This window comes from Ooceraea biroi, chromosome 10, assembly GCF_003672135.1.
Source record: "Ooceraea biroi isolate clonal line C1 chromosome 10, Obir_v5.4, whole genome shotgun sequence".
NCBI classification, from domain to species: domain Eukaryota; kingdom Metazoa; phylum Arthropoda; class Insecta; order Hymenoptera; family Formicidae; genus Ooceraea; species Ooceraea biroi.
This window is the reverse complement of record NC_039515.1, coordinates 1,995,380-2,021,237: the sequence shown is the minus strand read 5'-3', so window position 1 is coordinate 2,021,237 and position 25,858 is coordinate 1,995,380. Positions and strand designations below refer to the sequence as shown.

General features: G+C 31.4%; 4 protein-coding genes and 1 long non-coding RNA gene across 13 annotated transcripts; 4 read left to right on the top strand and 1 right to left on the bottom strand.

Annotated features, from left to right (window-relative positions):
- Positions 1-285: 285 nt before the first annotated feature.
- On the top strand, positions 286-5,995 carry LOC105282309. 3 transcript variants are annotated; one of them, XM_026972796.1, is made up of 9 exons: positions 286-1,276; positions 1,416-1,535; positions 1,623-1,740; positions 1,833-2,094; positions 2,465-2,581; positions 2,727-2,817; positions 3,620-3,765; positions 4,690-4,819; positions 5,784-5,995. In XM_026972796.1, the coding sequence occupies exons 1-9, from the start codon at positions 1,133-1,135 to the stop codon at positions 5,835-5,837; spliced, it is 1,182 nt and encodes a 393-aa protein (XP_026828597.1). In that variant the 5' UTR covers positions 286-1,132; the 3' UTR covers positions 5,838-5,995. The 3 variants fall into 3 exon arrangements, with proteins under 3 accessions (XP_026828597.1, XP_026828596.1, XP_026828598.1); XM_026972795.1 differs by lacking the exon at positions 5,784-5,995 and having other exon boundaries at positions 4,690-5,014; XM_026972797.1 differs by lacking the exons at positions 2,465-2,581; positions 5,784-5,995 and having other exon boundaries at positions 4,690-5,014.
- LOC113562687 lies at positions 5,512-8,038 on the bottom strand. The gene is made up of 2 exons (XR_003407048.1): positions 7,785-8,038; positions 5,512-5,839 (listed from the first exon to the last, which is right to left on the bottom strand). It is a non-coding gene; the product is annotated as an uncharacterized LOC113562687 (long non-coding RNA).
- A 141-nt stretch (positions 8,039-8,179) lies between these two features.
- Positions 8,180-12,982, top strand: LOC105287254. Of its 6 annotated transcripts, none has more exons than XM_026972789.1 (10): positions 8,180-8,415; positions 8,532-8,651; positions 8,748-8,865; positions 8,948-9,209; positions 10,101-10,217; positions 10,356-10,446; positions 11,554-11,699; positions 12,058-12,187; positions 12,365-12,619; positions 12,697-12,982. In XM_026972789.1, exons 1-9 carry the CDS (start codon positions 8,272-8,274, stop codon positions 12,464-12,466), a joined length of 1,230 nt encoding a protein of 409 aa, XP_026828590.1. In that variant the 5' UTR covers positions 8,180-8,271; the 3' UTR covers positions 12,467-12,619; positions 12,697-12,982. The 6 variants fall into 6 exon arrangements, with proteins under 6 accessions (XP_026828590.1, XP_026828589.1, XP_026828591.1 ...); XM_026972788.1 differs by having other exon boundaries at positions 12,353-12,619; XM_026972790.1 differs by having other exon boundaries at positions 8,180-8,437; positions 8,602-8,651; positions 12,353-12,619.
- A 478-nt stretch (positions 12,983-13,460) lies between these two features.
- Positions 13,461-17,918, top strand: LOC105282310. Its single transcript, XM_026972794.1, has 9 exons — positions 13,461-14,083; positions 14,233-14,352; positions 14,449-14,566; positions 14,649-14,910; positions 15,367-15,483; positions 15,628-15,718; positions 16,615-16,760; positions 17,108-17,237; positions 17,409-17,918. The coding sequence occupies exons 1-9, from the start codon at positions 13,940-13,942 to the stop codon at positions 17,520-17,522; spliced, it is 1,242 nt and encodes a 413-aa protein (XP_026828595.1). The 5' UTR covers positions 13,461-13,939; the 3' UTR covers positions 17,523-17,918.
- Positions 17,919-20,069: 2,151 nt separating this feature from the next.
- LOC105282311 lies at positions 20,070-25,709 on the top strand. Of its 2 annotated transcripts, none has more exons than XR_003407046.1 (9): positions 20,070-20,681; positions 20,792-20,911; positions 21,008-21,125; positions 21,208-21,469; positions 23,067-23,183; positions 23,362-23,452; positions 24,324-24,469; positions 24,817-25,111; positions 25,426-25,709. XR_003407046.1 is itself a non-coding variant. In XM_026972801.1 (9 exons), the coding sequence occupies exons 1-9, from the start codon at positions 20,538-20,540 to the stop codon at positions 25,477-25,479; spliced, it is 1,182 nt and encodes a 393-aa protein (XP_026828602.1). In that variant the 5' UTR covers positions 20,071-20,537; the 3' UTR covers positions 25,480-25,709. The 2 variants fall into 2 exon arrangements, 1 of the variants encoding a protein (XP_026828602.1); XM_026972801.1 differs by having other exon boundaries at positions 20,071-20,681; positions 24,817-24,946.
- Positions 25,710-25,858: the final 149 nt, after the last annotated feature.

Here is a 25,858-nt window from a genome sequence, read left to right as displayed (position 1 = left end):
ACATGTGAGAAAATAGTTCATGTAAAAAAATAGTATTTATATAAGAAATATACATATTAATATATATAGGGTGGGCCCAAACATTCCGGCCAGATCTTTGCAATTTATAATTTCAGATATGTCACTTAATAAAATATAATATATTTAAAAGATATATAAGCTCATCTAATACAAGTTATTGATATAATGACATGAAAACATAAACTTGATGTTGTAAATGTAATTGACGTTAAAATTCAGAAGAATAAGGTATGTTAAACTGCATTATGTTTATCACACATTTATGTTAAATTGTAAATTATTTTGTTGATATATTTAAATTAAAAATTATAATAGGTTTTAATATTTCCTGCACTGAAAATGTTTGAAACTATCGATTTGATGTTCCGATATAATTAAATGGGCGTGTACATTTCAATGCCATTAATATGTATTATAAGAGTATTATAAATTATATACAATAGCGCTCAAATTTTTTTCATATTAAAATTCATAATCACATTTAATCGTACAACAGACAACTCACTGTATATTAGGGATCATTGTGTAACACTCGAAAGACCACTTATATGATATTAGCACACAACTCTAATCTAAGTAGCTTCCCAATGTCAACTGAAGTTCCGTAAAAACATTTGAGCACTATTATTTCATACTATTATATCATTTCAATTCATTTAAAGAACAAGCAGATGAATGAAAAATGAGAAATTGACAAGAAACACAGCCAGGAACATGTGTACTTGCCGCTGCCGCACTGTTTTATATCGATTTGTATAGCTTGGCGGCTCAAGCTCGACTGAGGCATCGCGGAAATGTAGCTGCCTATTGCGCTTGCGCTTACATAACTAAAGAGCGAAATATATTTATACATTTTCTTTATTACGCTCAATTTACAATTTATTTCGTGAAATGTGTTTTAAGTATAGCACATATCGGTACTCTCACAGTGTTCGGTACATCTACACTAACATCTATTTTTCATTTATATAAAGGAAAATAATAGCAAATTATTAAATTATTCTTTCTCTTGTCTCGCCTTAGTAAGGAGATAGTAGAATTTTGATAAAAAAGAAGAAATTCAGTATATTTGTCAGAAGATTAGTCGTCCGTTCTCCGTTCGTCGCGCAGAATGGTATTTGTAGGCGAACGCTGTTATAAGCTGCAACGACTTATGTTTCTGGCTACGGGATTATGGCCATATCAGAAACCAGGTATTTGTCGACTGCAAGCAGTTTTCTTCTTCAGTTCATATTGCTTCAATTTACTTTTTCAGGTATTCCCGTGACTTACTTTTTATGCATATTACGTTTATGTATATTTTATAACGTTAAATATCTTATTACAATAAAATAATATACATATATTATTATTATTATATTATATTAGTATTTCTATCTTTGTATTTTTTGTAGTTGACAGCCTTTTTAACGACAACATGTAACATGGACTGTATTCTAAAAAGATTTACTTATATTTGTGTAACTTCTTGTTTTGTTTTGTGTTACTGTTCTTTCTATTGCAATTCTGAATTTGTGAGTATTATTTGCGTTTTTTGTGTGTTATATAAAATTTTCAAAAGTTCTAATCCTGCTGTATTATGTATATATGTTTGAGAAAAGATAAAGCAAGCGTTGAAACATATGCAATTAGATTGGAAAATGTTTGAAAATAGTGACACAATTAAAATATTTGAAGAATATCTCTTCCTATCTTATGTTTTCGCATTATTTGCGATTAGTAAGTGAATAAAAAATAAAACTATAATTTTTGTATCATATTAACTAGAGCTACATTTTAATTTCAATTGATGTGTTTTTTCTACTCTCTAGTGATTGTTCCTACATGTGCATCCGCGCTTATGGCTATTGAATGTAAACCTGTCATTCTTGATGCTATTATACCGTTGAATACATCCCGACCACGTACAATTGAAGTTGATTATGAATTGTTTCTTGATAAAGAGGAATATTTCTTTTTGTATGTTATGCATGAGGTACTAGGAACGACAATTGGCTTTTACTCGATACTGGTAGTTGCAACATGTTGCGTTTTGATTGTGAGACACAGCTGCGCAACACATAAAATTGCAAGGTTAGTTTACATAATGAGGACGCCGTGGCGTAGTTGGTTAGTGCAGAGATCGCTACTCAAAAGACTCGAGTTCAAATTCCGCTATACCATGATGGATTTTTACGGACGGTCCTCCCTCGGAAGGCAATAGCAAACCACCGAGGTACTTTGCCATGAGCATTCCTCAAAAATAGAAGTGCTTTCGAGAACTTCTGGCGGTTCGGAATCCGCCTAAAAATATAGGTCCTCTATGCTCGTGTATAATCTGCACATCGCGAGTATAGAAGAGGAATCACCACGCTCTGACAAAGAGCAATAGGACTAAGAAGAAGTGTATATAATATCTTTATTAACAATGATGCTACGGTCGATTCATATAAATCGCTTTCAGTTGTATAATACAAAATACGGCGATTGCCCACACGCTGCAAATTCCTGTTACTCAACAGATACAATTTATACATCGAAGCATTTCTTTTTCTGTTTACCTTCACCGCAGAACTTTGAAGTTAGTTTTCATACAAGTTAATATTTTTCTTATTCATCGTATTAATTGTTAACATTCACCTTTGTCTGCATTTGAAGTCAGGAATTTATAGTTTTGAAAATAATTAGACGTAACGTTACTAACCATATATTTTGTTACATTACAGGTTAATGAAAGACTTCATGCATGCGGTCAATTTGTGGTATTTTCCATTAGTTGTAATTTGCATACTGTGTTTAAGTTGCCTTCTACTTCGCGTAAGTAATACTTTTTAATATAATAAAATCTTTTACATACTTCACATTTGTTTTAATTTGCTTTGGATTAGAATTGCGGACAATCATGGAAACTTTTATGTAAGAATGTGATTTGTAGTAAAATATATTAAAAATTAGATACACACGGTATAAAAAGAATTGAATCGAAAAATCCACTGCTACGCTTATTAATATTATTCACTTTTGTGTGAATAATTGTGTGAATGAAAAACTAAATACCTTTATGCTTTAGTCCTTCTAGACTATGCCAATTATTATTACTCATACCAACTTATACACTGTGATAAAATATTAGTAATATAATACAAACTTATTACTGTTGACATGGACGCCCGCAGGATTTTTTCAGGGGGAGGGCATGATTCAAATGTTACTTACAGAATTAAAATACTTATAATTTAAAATGTATACAACTGTTGGTAAAAGTAAAAGCTTTCTCACCGCGACAAAGTAGATGCTGTAAGCTTGCGTTACGTTTGCAATCTGGCATCTTTTTTCTTCATTTCAAGAAAGAACAAATGTTTAATTGTTTGCTGATTCCAGGGGGGGAGGGGCAAATGTCCGGTCTTGCCCTCCCCTTCGGACGCCATGACTGTTAAGAATTGTAAAGTTGCTGTTTCTTTCGTGGTTCTAGCATGTATTTTTTATTTCCTAAAACAATATACATATATCTAGGATCTTGTACTTTTTTGATGTTTTTTTGTGTAATTTAATTATTGTACGTATACAATATGTACATTTATAGACATTAAAATTATATACAATACAAATTTTTTTCTAGCTCTACAATGCTATAACAGACACCAATGATTTGCATAATACTTTCGTGTGCTGTGTGCTTTTGTATACTTGTTTCATGTATATGTTTATTACAAGTTTTCTTGTACAATCATATTCTGAACACAGTATATTGATATTAAAATCTACGTAAGTAATACTAATAGTAATAATAACTAATTCCGTATATTTTATGATATAAATAGTATATCAGATAATTTGTTTCTAATTCGTTTTTACACTAATACTTATTCGTGCAAATATAAATAATAATATACAGGGTGTCTCACGTAAAATGTCCAATCCCTCTGCTGCAAGTAGATCTCATTAAGGTGAATTAAAAAGTCTATACCATTTTGCAATTAACCACATAAATTTCGAGTAATTAAGTAAAGAAAGTTTGCTAATTCAGCGGACGCGATTGGCAGCGAGGGAAGTAGGCATGAATGAAACGGCTAGTCGCGCGCGCGACGCGATACCAGCGAGTATCGGATTACAGCGGCAGGCGAGACGACTTTTTATGATATATAAGAAACGGCTAGTCGCGCGCAAGACACGATAACAGCGAGTATCGGATTACAGCGGCAGGCGAGACGACGCTTGGACAATGATTTCTCAGCGTCTCAGTCATGTGCTCGTGTTGCCGAGAAAGTGTTGTCCACGTGTCATCTCGCCGCTGTAATACGATACTCGCTGTTATCGAGTCGCGCGCGCGACTAGCCGTTTCATTCATGCCTACTTCCCTCGCTGCCAATCGCGTCCGCTGAATTAGCGAACTTTCTTTACTTAATTACTCGAAATTTATGTGGTTAATTGCAAAATGGTATAAGAATTTTTAGTTCACCTTAACGAGATCTACCTGCAGCAGAGCGATTGGACTTTACGTGTGACACCCTGTGTAATATTTGTCATTTGTATTATTTATTAATTTACATAAATATGTAATGCAAATAATGTGTATCATGCATATATCTATGAACTGCACATATATTTTTTCATTATTATCTTATATGCATCAAACACAAAATTTGATTTTTATTAGAAATATTAATACACTGTTTGTTTAAATTTTAGATATGATACTCTTTGGTACGTAGCGCCAGTACCGATCCAAAAATTGTTCTTATTTATGCAAACATCTATAAAGGCTCATATGCTAGTGTTAGGTGGTCTGTTTGTTTTTTCTATGGAAGGATTTTCTACGGTAAAATATTGCGTACACGGAAGTGTACATTGCAAATGTTTTCAGACAGTAAATACAGCCATTGACATTATTACTTTTGTTAATATATAGGACATGCTGAAAATCATAGTACATGATCAGAAGGAGGAAACTCCTTGTACAAAAAAGTCTAAAATATAAAATATAAAATAAAATTATTTCGGCTTTCCAAGAAAATTTGATTTGAAGTTTGAAGTTATAATGATTCAGGTAAACGTTATACCATATTTTTGTCCATGTATCTATACAAACATTAACAATTTTGTAGTTTAATACAAGAAATAGTAACGCAAAACTTTTGAGAGGCTATTTATTTTATTTATTCACGAACTACTGGAATCATTGCTATCTACAAATCGTGATCGTCGTCAATTTCAAAAGAATTGTAAACTAATACTAACGTATTCAGAATTGTTACTTCTATACGAACACTTCCACTTCTATTATATAATTTTTTAATTAAAGATGATTGTGATGTGTATTTACTATAAACTCTTTTCTTAATACGTCCATAAGTTTTCAATGAAAAGATCATATGCGCTGTATATCGTCTCATATGGATATGTCTGTCGGTTCATAAATACTCATCGATTAAATCACTAGTATAGATACCATAGACAAACAATTGTCTAGATTAATATTTACAAACATGGACAGAAATAGTAATGTGTGTACCTTTGAATTGAAACATGATAGTCAAGTATATGTGCACTCCACGAATTTTCATACCTAATTGTTTGGAAAGTCTCATATAAAAATATTTTATGCTTTCTCCCTCCACACAGTTTTTCCCACTAGAAATTACTTCATTTTCGGTTGCATTATTTTCAACAGATCCTGTATATTAACATAAGTAATAACTGTAATGGATATATTTAGCAGTTGGAGACACTTCCTGATAACTTTTAATGATTACTGTCGATACAGAGGAAGCTTCTCGTTTCAGATTTTGACCACGGCTATATCATATTTTACTGTTTTAAATACTATGCATTCATGAACCTGCAATGAAATAATGAAGATGTAGTCATCAAGAGTAACGCTTATTTATGTAAAAATTATTATTTTAACAAAGATAAGTTACGGAAATTGTCTGAGAATGTAGTTATATGTGTTGTATAATGTACGTCATAAATATGTGTAGTTATTACACATCTATTTTGAGCACCGTATTATTTCATTGTATTTGACAGTGTCAATTTTATAATAATTTTTCTACTTTATGGAATTATTTGCTAATTATAGGAGCTTGCAAAAGTTCGCTCACAATACAAGTACAGTCACGAATAGTGAGTATAGCTCAACAAAAACTCGTTCCAAACATTAAAAGGACTTGCCGAGTCATTAACTCCAAGTTAATGCAGTATCCTGTCATTTAAAAGCAATGGGAAAGATCCAAGAGGAAAAAATGACGAACTTTTGCAAATATCTAATATTTTATTATATTTTATTAAGTACTCATTATTAAATTTGGTTATTCTATATTGTAATTGATTGAAATAAGATATTAATATATTTTAGAATTGAGTTAATAATTTGAGCAATCACAAATGTTCACTATGATATATAATATGTTATATATACAGGGTATCTGACATAAGGCGAAAAATCTCTCGCCTACACTGAGAAAAATTTTCATCGGATAAACCTATTACATAGTAACAAACGGATGTATCCGATTAAAGTGCATAAAAGACAAAGGAAAATGATCGGACATATCCAATGAAGGTAATCGGAAAACAAAATTAACAATCGGAAAACTATTTAATCGGTTTATCCGATGAAAAATTTGTCTCAGTGTACAGGTAGATCTCGTGCTGAAAACTGAATTGAAAAGTCCTGTACCATTTTGCAAACAACCACGAGTAATTAAGTAAATAAAGTTCGTTAATTTAGTGGACGCGATTGGCAGCGAGGGAAGTAGGCATGAATACCGTAACAAACGGCTAGCCGCGCGACGCAATGGACAGTAATTTCTCAGCGTCTCATTCATACATCACAAAAAGAAATACGTGACAACACTTTCTCGGCAATTTAATTTTTAATTCAGTTTGACGAGATCTACCTGTGGGCGAGAGGTTTTTCGCCTTATGTCAGACACCCTGAATAGTTTTGTAATAACATATTTGCATTTGATTAGAACAAAATGATAACAATAATGAATAAATTATCGTGCTCATAATGAAAGAGCATATTTATGATAACATTTAACGCCTAATTTATTTTAGAGCACGAATACAATACATGAAAATAGTTAATGTAAAAAAATAATAATATTTATAGAAGAAATATACATATTAATATTTGTGTAAAATAATCTCTTTTCACCCGCTCCTTCAAACTCATTTCTCATTCCTCTCTTCCTCTCTCTCTCTCTCTCTTATTTCCTCTTTATCTATTTCAGTCTCTCTCTTCTATTCTGAGACACAATAATATTATATACAAGTATAAATAATAATATTTACTGTAGGTCTTGTTTCTGTCAAACTTATGTTGCGGATTTAGATTTTTTATTTTGTCAATTATTTTTCAATACTAGCATAGGAATTAGCTATTGAAATATTTTCCTTTTGCGTAATTAAATGATATAGTATTTCTGCGCAGAAGTTAACAATTTATAATTTAATATATGGCATCTAATGAAATATAATATTCTTAAACGACATTAATATAATAGTACATAAACATCGACTTATATTGAAAATGGCGTCAAAACTCAGAAGCAAAAGATATGTAAAACTGCATATGTTATCATGTATATTATTCATTTATATTAATATATTATAAATTATTTTATTTATATATTTAAATTAAAAATTATAATAGTTTTTAACATTTCCTGAACTGAAAATGTTTAAGACTATAATCGATTTGGTGGTCCGATATAATTGAATGGATATGTATATTTCAATGCCATTAATATGTATTATAAGAGTAAATTATATACCTCATTTGAACAATAAGCAGCTGAGTGAAAGATTAGTAATTGACATACAGCCAATTTATTGAGATACAGCCAAGAACACGTGTACTGCAGCTGCCACACTGTTTTATATCGATATATATGCTTCAATAGTACAAGATCGACTGATTCATCGAAAAGGTATAGCTGCCCATTGCGCTTGCGTTTACATAGCTGGAGAGCGAAATATATCTATATATTTTCTGTATTACATCCAATTTACTTATTTCATGAAATGTGTTTTAAGTATAGCACATATCGGTACTTCCACATTGTTCGGTGCATCTACAGTAACATCTATTTTTCAATGTATAATAAAGGAAAATGATAGCAAATTATTAAATTATTCTTTCTCTTGTCTCGTCTTAATAATAGTAAAGGGACAGTAGAATTTTGATAAAAAAGAAAAAAGTCAGTATTTGTCGGAAGATTAGTCGTTTTTCTGGCAAAGCTGCTCTGTTCGTCGCGCAGAATGGTATTTGTTGGCGAACGCTGTTATAAGATTCATCGAATTATGTTTATGGCTATGGGATTATGGCCGTATCAGAGACCATTTATCTGGCGAATACAAGCAGTTTTCTTCTCCATTGCATACTGTTGCGCTTTATTTTGTCAGGTATTCCTGCGACTTACTTTATGTGAGCATAATGCTTATATACTGTATATACAAAGTTTTATATTGTTAAATATCTTATTATCATTATTAGATTGCCGGCATTGTGCTTTTTGTAGTTTACAGCGTTTCTAACGACAACGTGTAACACGGATTGTATTCTAAAAAGATTTTCTTATATCTGCATAGGTTGTGTTTATGCTATGAATTACTATTCTTTCTATTTCAATTCTGAATCTGTGAGTATTATTTGCGTTTTTCTGTGTGTTGTATACATGTTGTAAAAGTTTTAATTCCGGTGTACTGCAAATTGTGATATACCTGTTTGAGGAAAGATAAAGCAAATGTTGGAACATATACAGTTGGATTGGAAAATGTTTGAAAATAGTGACGCAATTAAAATATTTGAAGAATATCTCTTCGTATCTTATGTTTTCATAATATTTGGGTGTAGTAAGTGAATAAATAATGAAATAAAGATTTTTGTCCTTTTAATTGGGTTGCATTTTAATTTCGATTTATGTGTGTTTTGTAGTAGTTGTTTGTATAGGTGTATTTGGATTTGCGGCTATTGAATGTCGACCAGTCATTCTTGATGTTATCATACCGATAAATGAATCCCGGCCGCGTAAAGTTGAAGTTGATATGGAAATTTTTGTCGATAAAGAGCAATATTTCTTTTTGTATATTATGGAAGAGGTGGTATCATTAGGGATTGGGTTGTTCTCGGTAATTACGACTGGGACATTCTTGGCTACGATAGCAGAACACTGTTGTGCAACATATAAAATTGCAAGGTTAGCATGCACAATAGTTTTATTAAGAATATTATCGATCAACCAACGGTTGTATATACAATCCGGTTTAGACTATTATACAAGATTTGACGCAATTTTTAAAGCAAGAAAGATTACAGAATATCATACACAAATTGCAAGCAAATTGCATGTGTTTCGTCAATTGCGCAAGATAACGTGCTTTATTTCTGAGCAATATTTTTGTCTGCTGGTATGCGCCATGATGATTGTATGTTTCAAGATTTGTTCTTTTTAACTGAACTGTCTGCACTACTACAAGAAGTGTAAAGTTTTCTGAGTAGTTACGACATATGTTGTACGACAAATGTCACAAATATCATATGTGTTATTTCTACACATCGTCTATTTTGGGCACCACATATATATATATATATATATGTTTGATAGACGATGTGTGTGTGTGTGTGTATATATATATATATATTTTTATTATATATATATATTGTTATGTTTGATAGTAATAAAGTATAAACTTTATATTAATTGTCTTGCTTTATGTTATTATTTGATACTAATTTCAATATACTTTAGAAAATATAGTCATTATTAAATTTGATTATTTTATATATGATTGTGTTTGGTTATGGAATAAGATATTAATACATTTTTTAATTATTGTAATTAATGTGTAATAGTATAATAATAATACATCTGTTCGTTTTAGCTGCTTGCACTTGTGCAGAAAGAATAAGAATTCGAAAAAGAACAAACTTTTGTTACTTGTTTGTTTATGATTAGTGTAAACTTATGACAATCGTCTCTCTACAATTCAACGGGAAGCAATTCTTGCAGCAAAAAATTGCTCAAGAAATTGCGTCAAATCTAGCGCAATATATTGCATAATCTAACATTGGCTTAAATCGTTTTCAGTTGTTTAATAGAAAGTACGGTGACCATCCATACGCTGGCAATTCCTGTTGACCAAAAGATACAATTTATGCATCGGAGTATTTGTCTTTCAGTTTACATTCATAGAAGAACTATGGAGTTAGTTTTCACAAGTTAATGTGCTTTTTATTGGTCGTATTAATATTCATTTTTGTGTGAATAATTGCAGCCAAAGATTTATAGCTTTGACAATAATTAGGTGTAACGTTACTAAATACATGTTTTCTATTGTTGAAGGTTCGTCAAACGCATGTTACTTGCATTTGATTTGTGGTATTTTCCGTTATTTTTAATTGGTGTACTCTCTTTAAGTTGCCTTCTCTTTCGTGTAAGTAGTACTTATTATTGTAACGTAAACCTCTATTTATTTCATGTTTATCTCCTTTGAGTTAGAATTACGGACACAATCTTGAGAATTGTTATATAAATATAAGGTTTGTATTATATTAAGTACTTACAGTAATTCATATAATCAAGCTATTTTTACTTATTAACAACAATGACATGATATACTATTTTAATCAAAGTATTGATTATTATCAAGAGCCGTTGCTATCAATAGCCTTTTGCAATGTTTCAGGCAATAGTTTGATTCCGCGCCGAAAAAATAATTCATCTTTTGAGGGAAATCTTACCTTACAAACTTTTTTAAGCACCTAATATAAGAATATAAGAATATACAGGGTGTCCCCCGTAAGTTGTCCAATCGCTCTCCTGCAGGTAGATGTCGTTAAGTTGAACTAAAAAGTCTTATACCATTTTGCAATTAACCACGTAAAATTTTGAGATATTAATAAAAGAAGATTAGCGAATCGATTTGTCATCACTGGATGTGAGTGGAAAGGGTAAGGGCCTCAGGGTCGCGACGATTCGCGTGACCATTCCAACTCCATCCCCACCGCATGCTGCAAAGGCTGTATTCCAATATTTACTACCAGTACTGAATCTCTATAGTGTACGTAAGTGTACATAAACTATAGCGTTTCAGTACTGGCAGTGAATTTTGGAACACAGCCATTGCATGCTTACTGGCGTCACTGTCTCCATCGCGCCTCACTGAATTTGACGATCTATCTGTGGGCGAAAGGTTTTTCGTCTTGTGTGGACACTCTGTATATGTACACCTAGTACGTATGTAAGCGAAACTGAATAAAAAAGTCCAGTGGCGTGCCTTTAATTGTTCTAGGTCATGTTAATTATTATTACTGATATCAATTTCTTTATTTTGATAAGATATTAATGCAAGACTTATTATTACTGACAATTATAAATCTGTAATTTATTCCGTGGCACTGGTACTGTATTTTTTGTTATTTAAGACTATGTGACTATAAGTGTAAACTGTACTTTCCTGATAGTTTACCTGATAATTTACTTACATTACATATAACAAAAATTTATGCAATATTTTATTACATACAATACTTTTTTCTAGCTATACAATGCTATAATAGATACTAATGATTGGTATGATATCTTGGTGTGCTGTGTGCTTGTGTATGCTTATTTAATATATATGTTTGTGGGAAATTTTCTTGCACAATCTTATACTGAACACAGTGCAGAACTACTAGAATCTACGTAAGTAATAATGTATAAATAATTAAGCATATTTTATGATATAACCGTTTGTTTCTGATTCTTTTTTATCTTAATATTTATTTGTGCAAACATAAAGAATATTATACGATATTTCTTATTAATTGTAAAATTATGTGATGAAACAGAATTATACAATTATGTTCTAATTGTATAATAATATATGTATAGCATAATAATAATAATAATAAATATGTATTATAATTATAATACATGTATCGTTTGTGCGTGTATCTGACGTAACCTGCGATTATAGTGTTTCATATAATGTCTTATATACATGTCTCTTAAAATTTCATCTTTCTTAAAAATATTAATATATCGTTTGATTAAATTTTAGGTATAATTGTCTTTGGTATATAGCGCCATTACCGATCCAAAAATTGTTCTTACTTATTCAAAAAGCTACAAAAAGTCATAAGGTAGTGATGGGTGGTCTTTTTACCTTATCCGTCGAAGGATTTTCTACGGTAATAAATGTTATGTATATGGGATGTATTGAAAATTGATAGTAATCAGTAAATGTTTATCTTCTTTACCATGTATAATTTTTGACACACCATGTATAGTAACATGAGTACTACCTTCAATGCATATACTTAGTAATTGAAGACACGTACTGATACATATTTAAGGTAAATGTTAAGATTAGGAGCGACTTCATCGATTTAGGCCGATTTGCCAAGAGTGTGAATCATGCTGTTCTGCTCACACCAATAACTATAGGGTGTGCAAGAAAGCATGATTAAAGCACGTGGTTCACGTCATGTGGGAACTCGGCCTTATTTTGTTAATAACTTCTTAGTAAACAAGAAACGACGGCAGGAACTGTTCGCAAATTAGTCAGATGTTCTTGACAATATGTATCAAGATCATTGAAATCGCCAAAAATAATTGAAACGGTAAAGTCGCCTCTAATAATTAACATTTACTACGTTTTAATGATTATTATCGATACAAAAGAAAATTTTCGTTTCAGCTTATAACTTCGGCTGTATCATATTTTACTGTTATACACGCTATGTATTTGTGATCATGCAATGATGACGAAATATCGAAGTAGATGTAACTGTTGTGTGTAAGCTTATTTGTCTACAAATAATTGTTCGTACATACAAAGATAAGTGATAAAAAATTTTCTGGGTAGCTATCTGTGTTATATGTCATAAATATGTGTTATTTGTATACATCATCTATTTTGGCCACCAGATATATTGTTATATTTGATAGAATAAATATTATATTAATATTCCTGCTTTATGAAATTATTTGTTACTTATTATTATATTATTCTTTATAAAGTACTTATTATTAAATTTGATTTTTTTATATTATAAGTGATATTGTGTGATAACAAATTAATAATGATAATATATTTTTTAATTGTTGCAATAGATGCGAAATATAATAATACGTGCTGTAATCGATCTATTTTACATCAAACTTAAACTACGAATTTGCAGTTTTTAAAATTTGTCAATTATTATTGAATTTTAGTATAGACATTAGTGAAACACATTTTCCTCTTCCATAAGTCATTGATACAATATTGCAATGCGTAATTTAGAAGTAATTTGTAATTTAAAATATGGCATCAAACAAAAGATATTCTCTTTTAAATATATATATATATATATATTTATTTATTTATTTGCGCGTCCAATCAAAGATACTGATGTAATGCTGCTAAATATCAGCATGCCTATATTATATCATTAGACGTACAAGAATAAACTTTATACCTTAGTTAAACAACAAGTAGATGAATGACAGATAAATAATGAATAAGAGATACAGTCAAAAACACGTGCACATGCTGCATGCTATTTCACATCGATGTGTACGCATCAGTCGCACAAGATCTACTGAGGCCTGAAGCTCGAGAAGGTATAGCTGCCTATAGCGCTTGCGTTTACATAATTGGAGAGCGAAATATATCTATATAGTTTCGTTATTACGCTCAATTTACTTATTTCGTGAAATGTGTTTTAAGTATAGCACATATCGATACTTCCACATTGTTCGGTGCATCTACAGTAACATCTATTTTTCAATGTATAATAAAGGAAAATGATAGCAAATTATTAAATTATTTTTTCTCTTGTCTCGTCTTAATAATAGTAAAGAGACAGTAGAATTTTGTTAAAAAAGAAAAAATTCAGTATTTGTCGGAAAATTGGTCGAACGTTTTTTTGACAAAGCTGCTCCGTTCGTCGCGCAGAATGGTATTTGTTGGCGAACGCTGTTATAAGATTCATCGAATTATGTTTATGGCTATGGGATTATGGCCGTATCAGAAACTATTCATCTGGCGAATGCAAGCAGTTTTTTTCTTCATTGCATATTGCTGCAATATATTTTGTCAGGTATTCCTGTGACTTTACTTTACTTACTTTATGTGAACATTATGCTTATATATATATATATATATATATATATATATACATACACAAAGTTTTATATTGTTAAACATCTTATTATCATTATTAGATTTCCGGCATTGTACTTTTTGTAGTTTACAGCGTTTCTAACGACAACGTGTAACACGGATTGTATTCTAAAAAGATTTTCTTATATCTCCATAGATTGTGTTTATGCTATGAATTACTATTCTTTCTATTTCAATTCTGAATCTGTGAGTATTATTTGCGTTTTTCTGTGTGTTGTATACAATTTGTAAAAGTTTTAATTCCGGTGTACTGCAAATTGTGATATACGTGTTTGAGGAAAGATAAAGCAAATGTTGGAACATATACAGTTGGATTGGAAAATGTTTGAAAATAGTGACACAATTAAAATATTTGAAGAATATCTCTTTGTATCGTATGTTTTCGCAGTATTTGGGTGTAGTAAGTGAATAAATAATGAAATCATGATTTTTTATCATTTTAATTGGGTTTCATTTTAATTTCGATTTATGTCTTTTCTTAGCAATTGTGTTTATGTGTGTATTTGTATTTACGGTTATTGAATGTAGTCCCGTCATTCTTGATGTTATCATACCGATGAATGAATCCCGACCACGTAAATTTGAAATTGATTTGGAAATTTTTGTCGATAAAGAGCAATATTTCTTTTTGTATATTATGGAAGAGGTGCTATTATTAGGGATTGGCTTGTGTACGGTAATTACGACTGGGACGTTCTTGGCTACGCTAGGAGAACACTGTTGTGCAACATATAGAATTGCAAGGTTAGCATGCACAATATTATTATTAAGAATATAAGCGATCAACCAACGGTTTTATATACAGTCCAGTTTAGACTATTGCACAAGATGTGACGCAATTTTTAAAGCAAGAAAGATCACAGAATATCATACACAAAGTGCAAGTAAATTGCATGTGTTTCGTCAATTGTGCAAGATATTGACAACGTGCTTTATTTCTGAGCAATAGTTTTGTCTGCTGGCATGCGCCATGATGTTTATATGTTGGCGCTTTTTTGTACCTTTTTTTATAAAAAGATAATTTTGTTATTGCGTATACAAGTGCATTTTGGGCAAATCTTGCGTCAAATAAGATGTACAGTATAAAACACAATACATTTCAACAGCAAGCAATTCTTGCAGCAAAAAATTACTCAAGAAATTGCATCAAATCTAGCGCAATATATTACATAATCTAACATTGGCTTAAATCTTTTTCAGTTGTTTAATAGAAAATACGGTGACCATCCATACGTTGGCAATTCCTGTTGACCGAAAAATACAATTCATGCATCGGAGCATTTGTATTTCAGTTTACATTCATAGAAGAACGATGGAGTTAGTTTTTCAAGTACAAATTAATGTGCTTTTTTATTGGTCGTATTAATATTCATTTTTGTGTGCATAATTGCAGTCAAAGATTTATAGCTTTGACAATAATTAGGTGTAACGTTACTAAATACATGTTTTCTATTGTTGAAGGTTCATCAAACGCATGTTACTTGCATTTGATTTGTGGTATTTTCCGTTACTTTTAATTGGTGTACTCTCTTTAAGTTGCCTTCTCTTTCGCGTAAGTAGTACTTATTATTGTAACGTAAACCTCTATTTATTTCATGTTTATCTCCTTTGAAGTTAGAATTACGGACACAATCTTGAGAATTGTTATATAAATATAAGGTTTGTATTATATTAAGTACTTACAGTAATTCATATAATCAAGCTATGTTTACTTATTAACAACAATGACATGACATATACTATTTTAATCAAAGTATTGATTATTTTGCTATCAAGAGCCGTTGATGTCAATAGCCTTTTGCAATCTGTCAGGCAATAGTTTGATTCCGTGACGAAAAAATAATTCGTCTTGTGAGGGAAATCGTACCTTTCGAACTATTTTAAGCACCTAATATAAGAATATACAGGGTGTCTCATAACTCTGTTACCGCCAGTTAATGGCATATAGTTTGGACTTAGCTGAGTCTTGTACCATTTTGTGATTTTCGCAATACTAACCGAGTTAACGATTGATATTAACGTATGAGTGCACAGCTCGTGCAGCAAGGCCGTCGGTAAGAGGGCACAGTAAGGCGCGATGTAGGCAGTGATGCCAGAAAGCGTGCGACAATTCGCGAGCCTATTCCCACTCTATTCTCATCGCATGCTACAAAGCACGCTTTCTGTCATCGCTGCTCACTGCCTTGTAACCAACAACGAGCGCGCGGTCCTCCTACCTTTATCATTACTAATATCAATTTCTTCAGTTTGATAAAATATTAATGCAAGACTTATTATTACTGAGAACTGTAAATCTATAATTTGTTCCGTGGCACTGCCACTGTATTTTTTATTTTTTTAGACTGTGTGACTGTATGTAAACTGTATTTTCCTGATATTAATTTGTTTTCATATACCCGTATAAAGACATGTGTGCAATATTTTATTACATACAATACTTTTTTCTAGCTATACCTTGCTATAATAAAGGCCAATGATTGGTATGATATCTTGGTGTGCTGTGTGGTTTTGTATGGTTATTTACTATATATGTTTGTGGCAAATTTTCTTGGACAATCTTATACTGAACACAGTGCAGAACTATTAGAATCTACGTAAGTAATGATGTATAAATAAGTGTGCGTAGTTTATGATATAACCGTTTGTTTCTGATTCTTTTTTATCTTAATACTTATTTGGGCAAGCATTAAGAATATTATACGATATTTGTTATTAATTGTAAAATTATGTGATGAAACATAACTATACAATTATGTTCTAAATATGTATAGTATAATAATAATAATACTAAATATGTATTGTACTTATAATACATGTATCATTTATGCGTGTATCTGACGTAACCTGCGATTATATTTTTACATATAATGTCTTATGTGCATGTCGCTTAAACTTTAATTTTTCTTAGAAATATTAATATATCGTTTAATTAAATATTTAGGTATAATAGTCTTTGGTATGTAGCACCATTACCGATCCAAAAATTATTCTTAATTATGCAAACAGCTATAAAGGGCCATAAGATAGTGGTGGGTGGTCTTTTTACTTTGTCCATAGAAGGATTTTCTACGGTAATAAATGTTATGGATATGGGATGTATTGAAAATTGATAGTAATCAGTAAATGTTTATCTTGCAATTAGTTACCATGTATAATTTCCGACACACCATGTATAGTAACATGAGTAATAATTTCAATGCATATACTTAGCACCTGGATACACGTACTGATACATATTTAAGGTAAATGTTAAGATTAGGAGCGACTTCATCGATTTAGGCCGATTTGCCAAGAGTGTGAATCATGCTGTTCTGCTCACACCAATAACTATAGGGTGTGCAAGAAAGCATGATTAAAGCTCGTGGTTCACGTCCTGTGGGAACTCGGCCTTATTTTGTTAATAACTTCTTAGTAAACAAGAAACGACGGCAGGAACTGTTCGCAAATTAGTCAGATGTTCTTGACAATATGTATCAAGATCATTGAAATCGCCAAAAATAATTGAAACGGTAAAGTCGCCTCTAATAATTAACATTTACTACGTTTTAATGATTATTATCGATACAAAAGAAAATTTTCGTTTCAGCTTATAACTTCGGCTGTATCATATTTTACTGTTATACACGCTATGTATTTGTGATCATGCAATGATGACGAAATATCGAAGTAGATGTAACTATTGTGTGTAAGCATATTTGCCTACAAATAATTGTTCGTACATACAAAGATAAGTGATAAAAAATTTTCTGAGTAGTTTCTGTGTTACATGTCATAAATATGTGTTGTTTGTATACATCATCTATTTTGGGCACCAGATATATTGTTATATTTGATAGAATAAATATTATACAGGGTGTCCCATGGGAAGTTGCTGAAACTAATCAGCTGTCATTTTTAAACGTATGCAGTTATTGAAAAAACAAAAATTGCGTTGGAAAGAGGAAAGTCTGCAGTTTTTAATGGGTATAAATAAAATTTAGCAAAATGTTTGTATATCAGTTTATTTTATTAATGAAAAATATGCTAATAATCAAGTAAGCTAATGATAAATATTTTCAAAGTGTGCACCATCTGAATTTGTACAAAAAACAATTCTTTTACGAAAACTTGTGAAAACTTTTTCTAACATGTCGTCTTTAATGTTGCTGACGACCTTTTTAATAGCTACTACTAAATCTGACACTGTTTCTGGATTTCCGGCATAACAATGGTCCTTAATGTATTCCCAAAGAAAGAAGTCACATGGATTTAAATCCGGCGTGTACGGTGGCCATTCTAGCCCCCCCTGGGCAAATTTGGGGTATCCCAGACCGATGACTCGATTGCCATAAACTTTATGGATTGTTTCGAAGATCTCCTGGGTTCGATGTGGTGTCGCTCCATCCTGCATGAAATGAAATCCTCTGACCAGGCCTCTTTTTTTTTGCATGAGGGAAGAATTGTGTTTCGAGAAGCTGCTTGTAACTTTCACCAGTGACTGTTGATTCGAAGAATTGCAGATAAATTCCTTTTACCGAGATCGCAGCCCATGCTGTTATTTTTTGTGGATGTAAAGGTTTAGCCAGGGAAACGTTGGGATTTTCCGACCCCCAAAATCTATAATTTTGTTTATTAACATAACCATTTAGCCAGAAATGTGCTTCGTCCGTGTAAATTATCAATTTTGCATCAAGTTCTCCATCTTCAAACATTCCATTTATCGTCTTGCAGAATTCCACACGTTTCGTCATAGCGCGTTTGGTTAGCAATTGATACGATGTTATTTTATAGGGATGCATTTTCAGGAAATGTTTTAAAATCCTGTGTAACGTTGTTTTGGATATTTCAAGAGCTTGGGCAGCTTTCCGAATGGAAGAATTTGGATTCTCTTCAAAATACTTCTTAATATCTTCAATGTTTTCTTCTGCAGCTACAGATACAGAAGGACCTGGCAGATCATATCTACGATCTTGGATAGTTCCATACTGCATAAAATTATCGATAATTCTGATAAAAATAACACAAAACATTATTTTAATGCAGATTTATTGCCAAAAAATGGAGTGACGTAACGCATACATTTAAATAAATAATACATTTAAATAATACATTTAAATAAATAATAAATTCTAACCTTTTCAGCGTGTTTTCGCTCTTAACTTTATGTGTTCCGTATTTAGAACGAAACCCCCTGTAAGCATTGCTATAAACTTTTCCTCTGGAAAAGAAGCACTCGACAAGATAAATCTTTTATTCCGTCGTCAGATTACTCATTTTGACGCGCACGGACTTGCAACCAGAATAAAACTGTGGACACTCAGATGAACGACCGTTAACCGTAAGACCCTTTCTGAAGTCATGGAGGGGAGAACTAATCGTTTACTTTCAGCAACTTCCCATGGGACACTTTGTATTAATATTCCTGCTTTATGAAATTATTTGTTACTTATTATTATATTATTCTTTATAAAGTACTTATTATTAAATTTGATTTTTTTATATTATAAGTGATATTGTGTGATAACAAATTAATAATGATAATATATTTTTTAATTGTTGCAATAGATGCGAAATATAATAATACGTGCTGTAATCGATCTATTTTACATCAAACTTAAACTACGAATTTGCAGTTTTTAAAATTTGTCAATTATTATTGAATTTTAGTATAGACATTAGTGAAACACATTTTCCTCTTCCATAAGTCATTGATACAATATTGCAATGCGTAATTTAGAAGTAATTTGTAATTTAAAATATGGCATCAAACAAAAGATATTCTCTTTTAAATATATATATATATATATATTTATTTATTTATTTGCGCGTCCAATCAAAGATACTGATGTAATGCTGCTAAATATCAGCATGCCTATATTATATCATTAGACGTACAAGAATAAACTTTATACCTTAGTTAAACAACAAGTAGATGAATGACAGATAAATAATGAATAAGAGATACAGTCAAAAACACGTGCACATGCTGCATGCTATTTCACATCGATGTGTACGTATCAGTCGCACAAGATCTACTGAGGCCTGAAGCTCGAGAAGGTATAGCTGCCTATAGCGCTTGCGTTTACATAATTGGAGAGCGAAATATATCTATATAGTTTCGTTATTACGCTCAATTTACTTATTTCGTGAAATGTGTTTTAAGTATAGCACATATCGATACTTCCACATTGTTCGGTGCATCTACAGTAACATCTAATTTTCATAGTATAATAAAGGAAACTGATAGCAAATTATTAAATTATTTTTTCTCTTGTCTCGTCTTAATAATAGTAAAGAGACAGTAGAATTTTGTTAAAAAAGAAAAAATTCAGTATTTGTCGGAAAATTGGTCGAACGTCTTTTTGACAAAGCTGCTCCGTTCGTCGCGCAGAATGGTATTTGTTGGCGAACGCTGTTATAAGATTCATCGAATTATGTTTATGGCTATGGGATTATGGCCGTATCAGAGACCATTTATCTTGCGAATCCAAGCAGTTTTCTTCTCCATTGCATACTGCTGCGCTTTATTTTTTCAGGTATTCCTGTGACTTTACTTACTTTATGCTTATATACTGTATACACAAAGTTTTATATTGTTAAACATCTTATTATCATTATTAGATTTCCGGCATTGTACTTTTTGTAGTTTACAGCGTTTCTAACGACAACGTGTAACACGGATTGTATTCTAAAAAGATTTTCTTATATCTCCATAGATTGTGTTTATGCTATGAATTACTATTCTTTCTATTTCAATTCTGAATCTGTGAGTATTATTTGCGTTTTTCTGTGTGTTGTATACAATTTGTAAAAGTTTTAATTCCGGTGTACTGCAAATTGTGATATACGTGTTTGAGGAAAGATAAAGCAAATGTTGGAACATATACAGTTGGATTGGAAAATGTTTGAAAATAGTGACACAATTAAAATATTTGAAGAATATCTCTTTGTATCGTATGTTTTCGCAGTATTTGGGTGTAGTAAGTGAATAAATAATGAAATCATGATTTTTTATCATTTTAATTGGGTTTCATTTTAATTTCGATTTATGTCTTTTCTTAGCATTTGTGTTTATATGTGTATTTGTATTTATGGTTATTGAATGTCGACCCGTCATTCTCGATATTATCATACCGATGAATGAATCCCGGCCACGTAAAGTTGAAGTTGATATGGAAATTTTTGTCGATAAAGAGCAATATTTCTTTTTGTATATTATGGAAGAGGTGCTATTATTAGGGATTGGCTTGTGTACGGTAATTACGACTGGGACGTTCTTGGCTACGCTAGGAGAACACTGTTGTGCAACATATAGAATTGCAAGGTTAGCATGCACAATATTATTATTAAGAATATAAGCGATCAACCAACGGTTTTATATACAGTCCAGTTTAGACTATTGCACAAGATGTGACGCAATTTTTAAAGCAAGAAAGATCACAGAATATCATACACAAAGTGCAAGTAAATTGCATGTGTTTCGTCAATTGCGCAAGATATTGACAACGTGCTTTATTTCTGAGCAATAGTTTTGTCTGCTGGCATGCGTCATGACGATTGTTTGTTTCAAGATCTGTTCTTTTTAACTGAACTAGCTGCACTAATACAAGAAGTATATACATCTGTTAGTTTAATACGAATAAGTATTTTTTCAAAATACTTAGCGCTGTTAAAATGAATCAATATGATATAGGAAATCCTCATCTCTTACAGCAAGTCCCCTTGACCTCACTTGACAATGGAGAAAACGAAATATCTTAATCGTAAAATCGTCACATTTCGAACTTCGAACGATAATTTCTCCCGCCGAGTGTACGCGCAGCGCGAGAAGACAAAATGCCTCTTTTACGCGAGACGACGTTTCGAGAGACGTAGATTATCAGTTTATCAGATTATCTCAATAACGGCTAATCCGATCAACTTCTAAGTAGGCTCAATGGATAGCTTGGGTTCGATTTGCATAAGAAAAGTGTTTTTATTTTTCTTATACGTGTCCTACGAGCGGAGATATTGCGATGTAAATTTCGAAATGTAACGATTTTACGATTAAGATACTCCGATTTCTCCATCATCATTGCCAAATAAGGGCAAGGGGGTTCGCGGAAAGGGGTGAGGAAATGATGTAACTGTTCGCTGTTTCATTACTAGATGGCTCGAGATGACTCGTATTTAAGTACATTACTTGACAATACTTGGCGCTGCTAAACCGAATCGATATGTTAGTTACCCCTTATTCTCTTTCTTTTTCCCTTGTGGGTGCGTGCGTGCATGTGTGTGTGTGTGTGTGTGTGTGTGTGACATTAGAATTAAGTACAGAATAACTTTAACTATATTTGTAACATATATTTTATGTGTTTCGGCAAATTTTGTAATTATGTAATTTAGATTGTAAGGAAATTATTATAATCTGTAGATAAGATTTAAATACTAGGGCAACTAATTAACATATTGATTCGGTTTAGCAGCACCAAGTATTACCTCATGTCTTAAGATGCTAATACGGCTGTGTGATTTAAACATCTTATGATTGTACTTAAGACAGTCTTAAATAAGAATCGATTATGAATATCGGCCAAAAAATAATAATAAAGTAAATAACAGATTTTTTGGTTTGCATAAATAGCCATTTTTATAGTTGGAGCAATCTGTTGATATCATTAATTTTATAGAGTTCTTCTTTAAACGCGTTCTTCAAGCGCATATACTTGGCGCTTTTTTGCACCCCTTGTTATAAAAAGGTAATTTTATGATTGCTTATACAAGTGCATACTGTGCAAATCTTACGTCAAATAAAATGTACAGTATAAAACACAATACAATTCGACAGCAAGCAATTCTTGCAGCAAAATATTGCTCAAGAAATTGCGTCAAATCTAGCGCAATATATTGCATAATCTAACACGTGCTTATATCGTTTTCAGTTGTTTAATAGAAAATACGGTGACCATCCATACGTTGGCAATTCCTGTTGACCAAAAGATACAATTTATGCATCGGAGTATTTGTCTTTCAGTTTACATTCATAGAAGAACGATGGAGTTAGTTTTCATACAAGTTAATGGGCTTTTAATTGATTGTATTAATATTCATTTTTGTATGAATAATTGCAGTCAAAGATTATAACTTTTTTATATATTTTATATTTTATATATTTTATAGCTTTTTTGACAATAATTAGGTATAACGTTACTAAATATATGTTTTCTGTTGTTGAAGGTTCGTCAAACGCAAATTACTTTCGTTTAATTTGTGGTATTTCCCGTTAATTTTAATTGGTGTACTGTCATCAAGTTGCCTCCTCTTTCGCGTAAGTAGTACTTATTATTATAATAAAATTCTTTATTTCACGTTCATCTCCTTTGAATTAGAATTACGGACAAAATCTTGAGAATATTTATATAGAAATATGGTTTGTATTATATTACGTAGGTACTTACAGTAGTTCGTATAATAAAAGCTAATTATACTTATTAACAACAATGAGATGACTATTTTAATCAAAAATTGGCCGTTGCTATCAATAGCCTTTTGCAAACTTTCAGGCAACAGTTTGATTCCGCGACGAACAAATAATTCATCTTTTGAGGGAAATCTTCCCTTACAACCTTTTTTAGGCACCTAATATAAGAATATACACGGTGTCTCATAATTCTGTTACCGCCGGTTAATGGCATATAGTTTGGACTTAGCTGAGTCTTGTACCATTTTGTCATTTTCGCAATAATAACCGAAATAACGATTGATATTAACGTATGAAAGCGCAGCTCGTGCAGCAAGGCCGTCGGTAGGAGGGCACAGTAAGGCGCGATGTAGGCAGTGATGCCAGAAAGTGTGCGACAATTCGCGAGCCTATTCCCACTCTATTCTCATCGCATGCTACAAAGCACGCTTTCTGTCATCGCTGCTCACTGCCTTGTAACCAACAACGAGCGCGCGGTCCTCCTACCTTTATCATTACTAATATCAATTTCTTCAGTTTGATAAAATATTAATGCAAGACTTATTATTACTGAGAACTGTAAATCTATAATTTGTTCCGTGGCACTGCCACTGTATTTTTTATTTTTTTAGACTGTGTGACTGTATGTAAACTGTATTTTCCTGATATTAATTTGTTTACATATACCCATATAAAGACATGTGTGCAATATTTTATTACATACAATACTTTTTTCTAGCTATACCTTGCTATAATAAAGGCCAATGATTGGTATGATATCTTGGTGTGCTGTGTGGTTTTGTATGCTTGTTTACTATATATGTTTGTGGCAAATTTTCTTGGACAATCTTATACTGAACATAGTGTAGAACTACTAGAATCTACGTAAGTAATGATGTATAAATAAGTGTGCGTAGTTTATGATATAACCGTTTGTTTCTGATTCTTTTTTATCTTAATACTTATTTGGGCAAGCATTAAGAATATTATACGATATTTGTTATTAATTGTACAATTATGTGATGAAACATAACTATACAATTATGTTCTAAATATGTATAGTATAATATTAATAATAATAAATATGTATTGTAATTATAATACATGTATCGTTTGTGCGTGTATCTGACATAACCTGCGATTATATTTTTACATATACTGTCTAATGTGCATGTCGCTTAAACTTTCATCTTTCTTAGAAATATTAATATATCGTTTAATTAAATATTTAGGTATAATAGTCTTTGGTATGTAGCACCATTACCGATCCAAAAATTATTCTTAATTATGCAAACAGCTATAAAGGGCCATAAGATAGTGGTGGGTGGTCTTTTTACTTTGTCCATAGAAGGATTTTCTACGGTAATAAATGTTATGGATATGGGATGTATTGAAAATTGATAGTAATCAGTAAATGTTTATCGTCTTTACCATGTATAATTTCCGACACACCATGTATAGTAACATGAGTACTACCTTCAATGCATATACTTAGTAATTGAAGACACTTACTGATACATATTTAAGGTAAATGTTAAGATTGGGAGCAACTTCACCGATTTAGGCCGCTTTGCCAAGTGCGTGAATCATGCTGTTCTGATCACTTCAATAACTAGGGTGTGTACGACAGCATGATTCACGCTCGTGGTTCATGTCCCGTGGGCCTTATTTTAATAACTTCTAAATAAACAAAAAACGATGGCTAAAACTGTTTGTAAATTAGTCAGATGTTCTTGACAATATGTATCAAGATCAGTGAAATCTGTAAAGTCGCCTCTAATAATTAACATTTACTACGTTTTAATGATTATTATTGATACAAAAGAGAATTTTCGTTTCAGCTTATAACTTCGGCTGTATCATATTTTACTGTTATACACGCTATGTATTTGTGATCATGAAATGATGACGAAATAGTGAAGTAGATGTAATTAGTGTGTAAGAATATTTGCCTACAAATAATTGTTCGTACATACAAAGATAAGTGATAAAAAATTTTCTGGGTAGCTATCTGTGTTATATGTCATAAATATGTGTTATTTGTATACATCATCTATTTTGGCCACCAGATATATTGTTATATTTGATAGAATAAATATTATATTAATATTCCTGCTTTATGAAATTATTTGTTACTTATTATTATATTATTCTTTATAAAGTACTTATTATTAAATTTGATTTTTTTATATTATAAGTGATATTGTGTGATAACAAATTAATAATGATAATATATTTTTTAATTGTTGCAATAGATGTGAAATATAATAATAC

Coding starts and splice junctions, on each gene's coding strand:
- LOC105282310 (XM_026972794.1), top strand. CDS start 13,940: ATGGTATTTGTTGGCGAACGCTGTTATAAGATTCATCGAATTATGTTT. Junction 14,084..14,232: donor GCTGCAATATATTTTGTCAG/GTATTCCTGTGA, acceptor TACTTTTTGTAG/TTTACAGCGTTTCTAACGAC. Junction 14,567..14,648: donor TTTCGCAGTATTTGGGTGTA/GTAAGTGAATAA, acceptor GTCTTTTCTTAG/CAATTGTGTTTATGTGTGTA.
- LOC105287254 (XM_026972788.1), top strand. CDS start 8,272: ATGGTATTTGTTGGCGAACGCTGTTATAAGATTCATCGAATTATGTTT. Junction 8,416..8,531: donor GTTGCGCTTTATTTTGTCAG/GTATTCCTGCGA, acceptor TGCTTTTTGTAG/TTTACAGCGTTTCTAACGAC. Junction 11,700..12,057: donor GCAGAACTACTAGAATCTAC/GTAAGTAATAAT, acceptor ATTAAATTTTAG/GTATAATTGTCTTTGGTATA.
- LOC105282311 (XM_026972801.1), top strand. CDS start 20,538: ATGGTATTTGTTGGCGAACGCTGTTATAAGATTCATCGAATTATGTTT. Junction 23,184..23,361: donor ATTCATAGAAGAACGATGGA/GTTAGTTTTCAT, acceptor CTGTTGTTGAAG/GTTCGTCAAACGCAAATTAC. Junction 23,453..24,323: donor CAAGTTGCCTCCTCTTTCGC/GTAAGTAGTACT, acceptor ACTTTTTTCTAG/CTATACCTTGCTATAATAAA.
- LOC105282309 (XM_026972795.1), top strand. CDS start 1,133: ATGGTATTTGTAGGCGAACGCTGTTATAAGCTGCAACGACTTATGTTT. Junction 1,277..1,415: donor GCTTCAATTTACTTTTTCAG/GTATTCCCGTGA, acceptor TATTTTTTGTAG/TTGACAGCCTTTTTAACGAC. Junction 2,818..3,619: donor TAAGTTGCCTTCTACTTCGC/GTAAGTAATACT, acceptor ATTTTTTTCTAG/CTCTACAATGCTATAACAGA.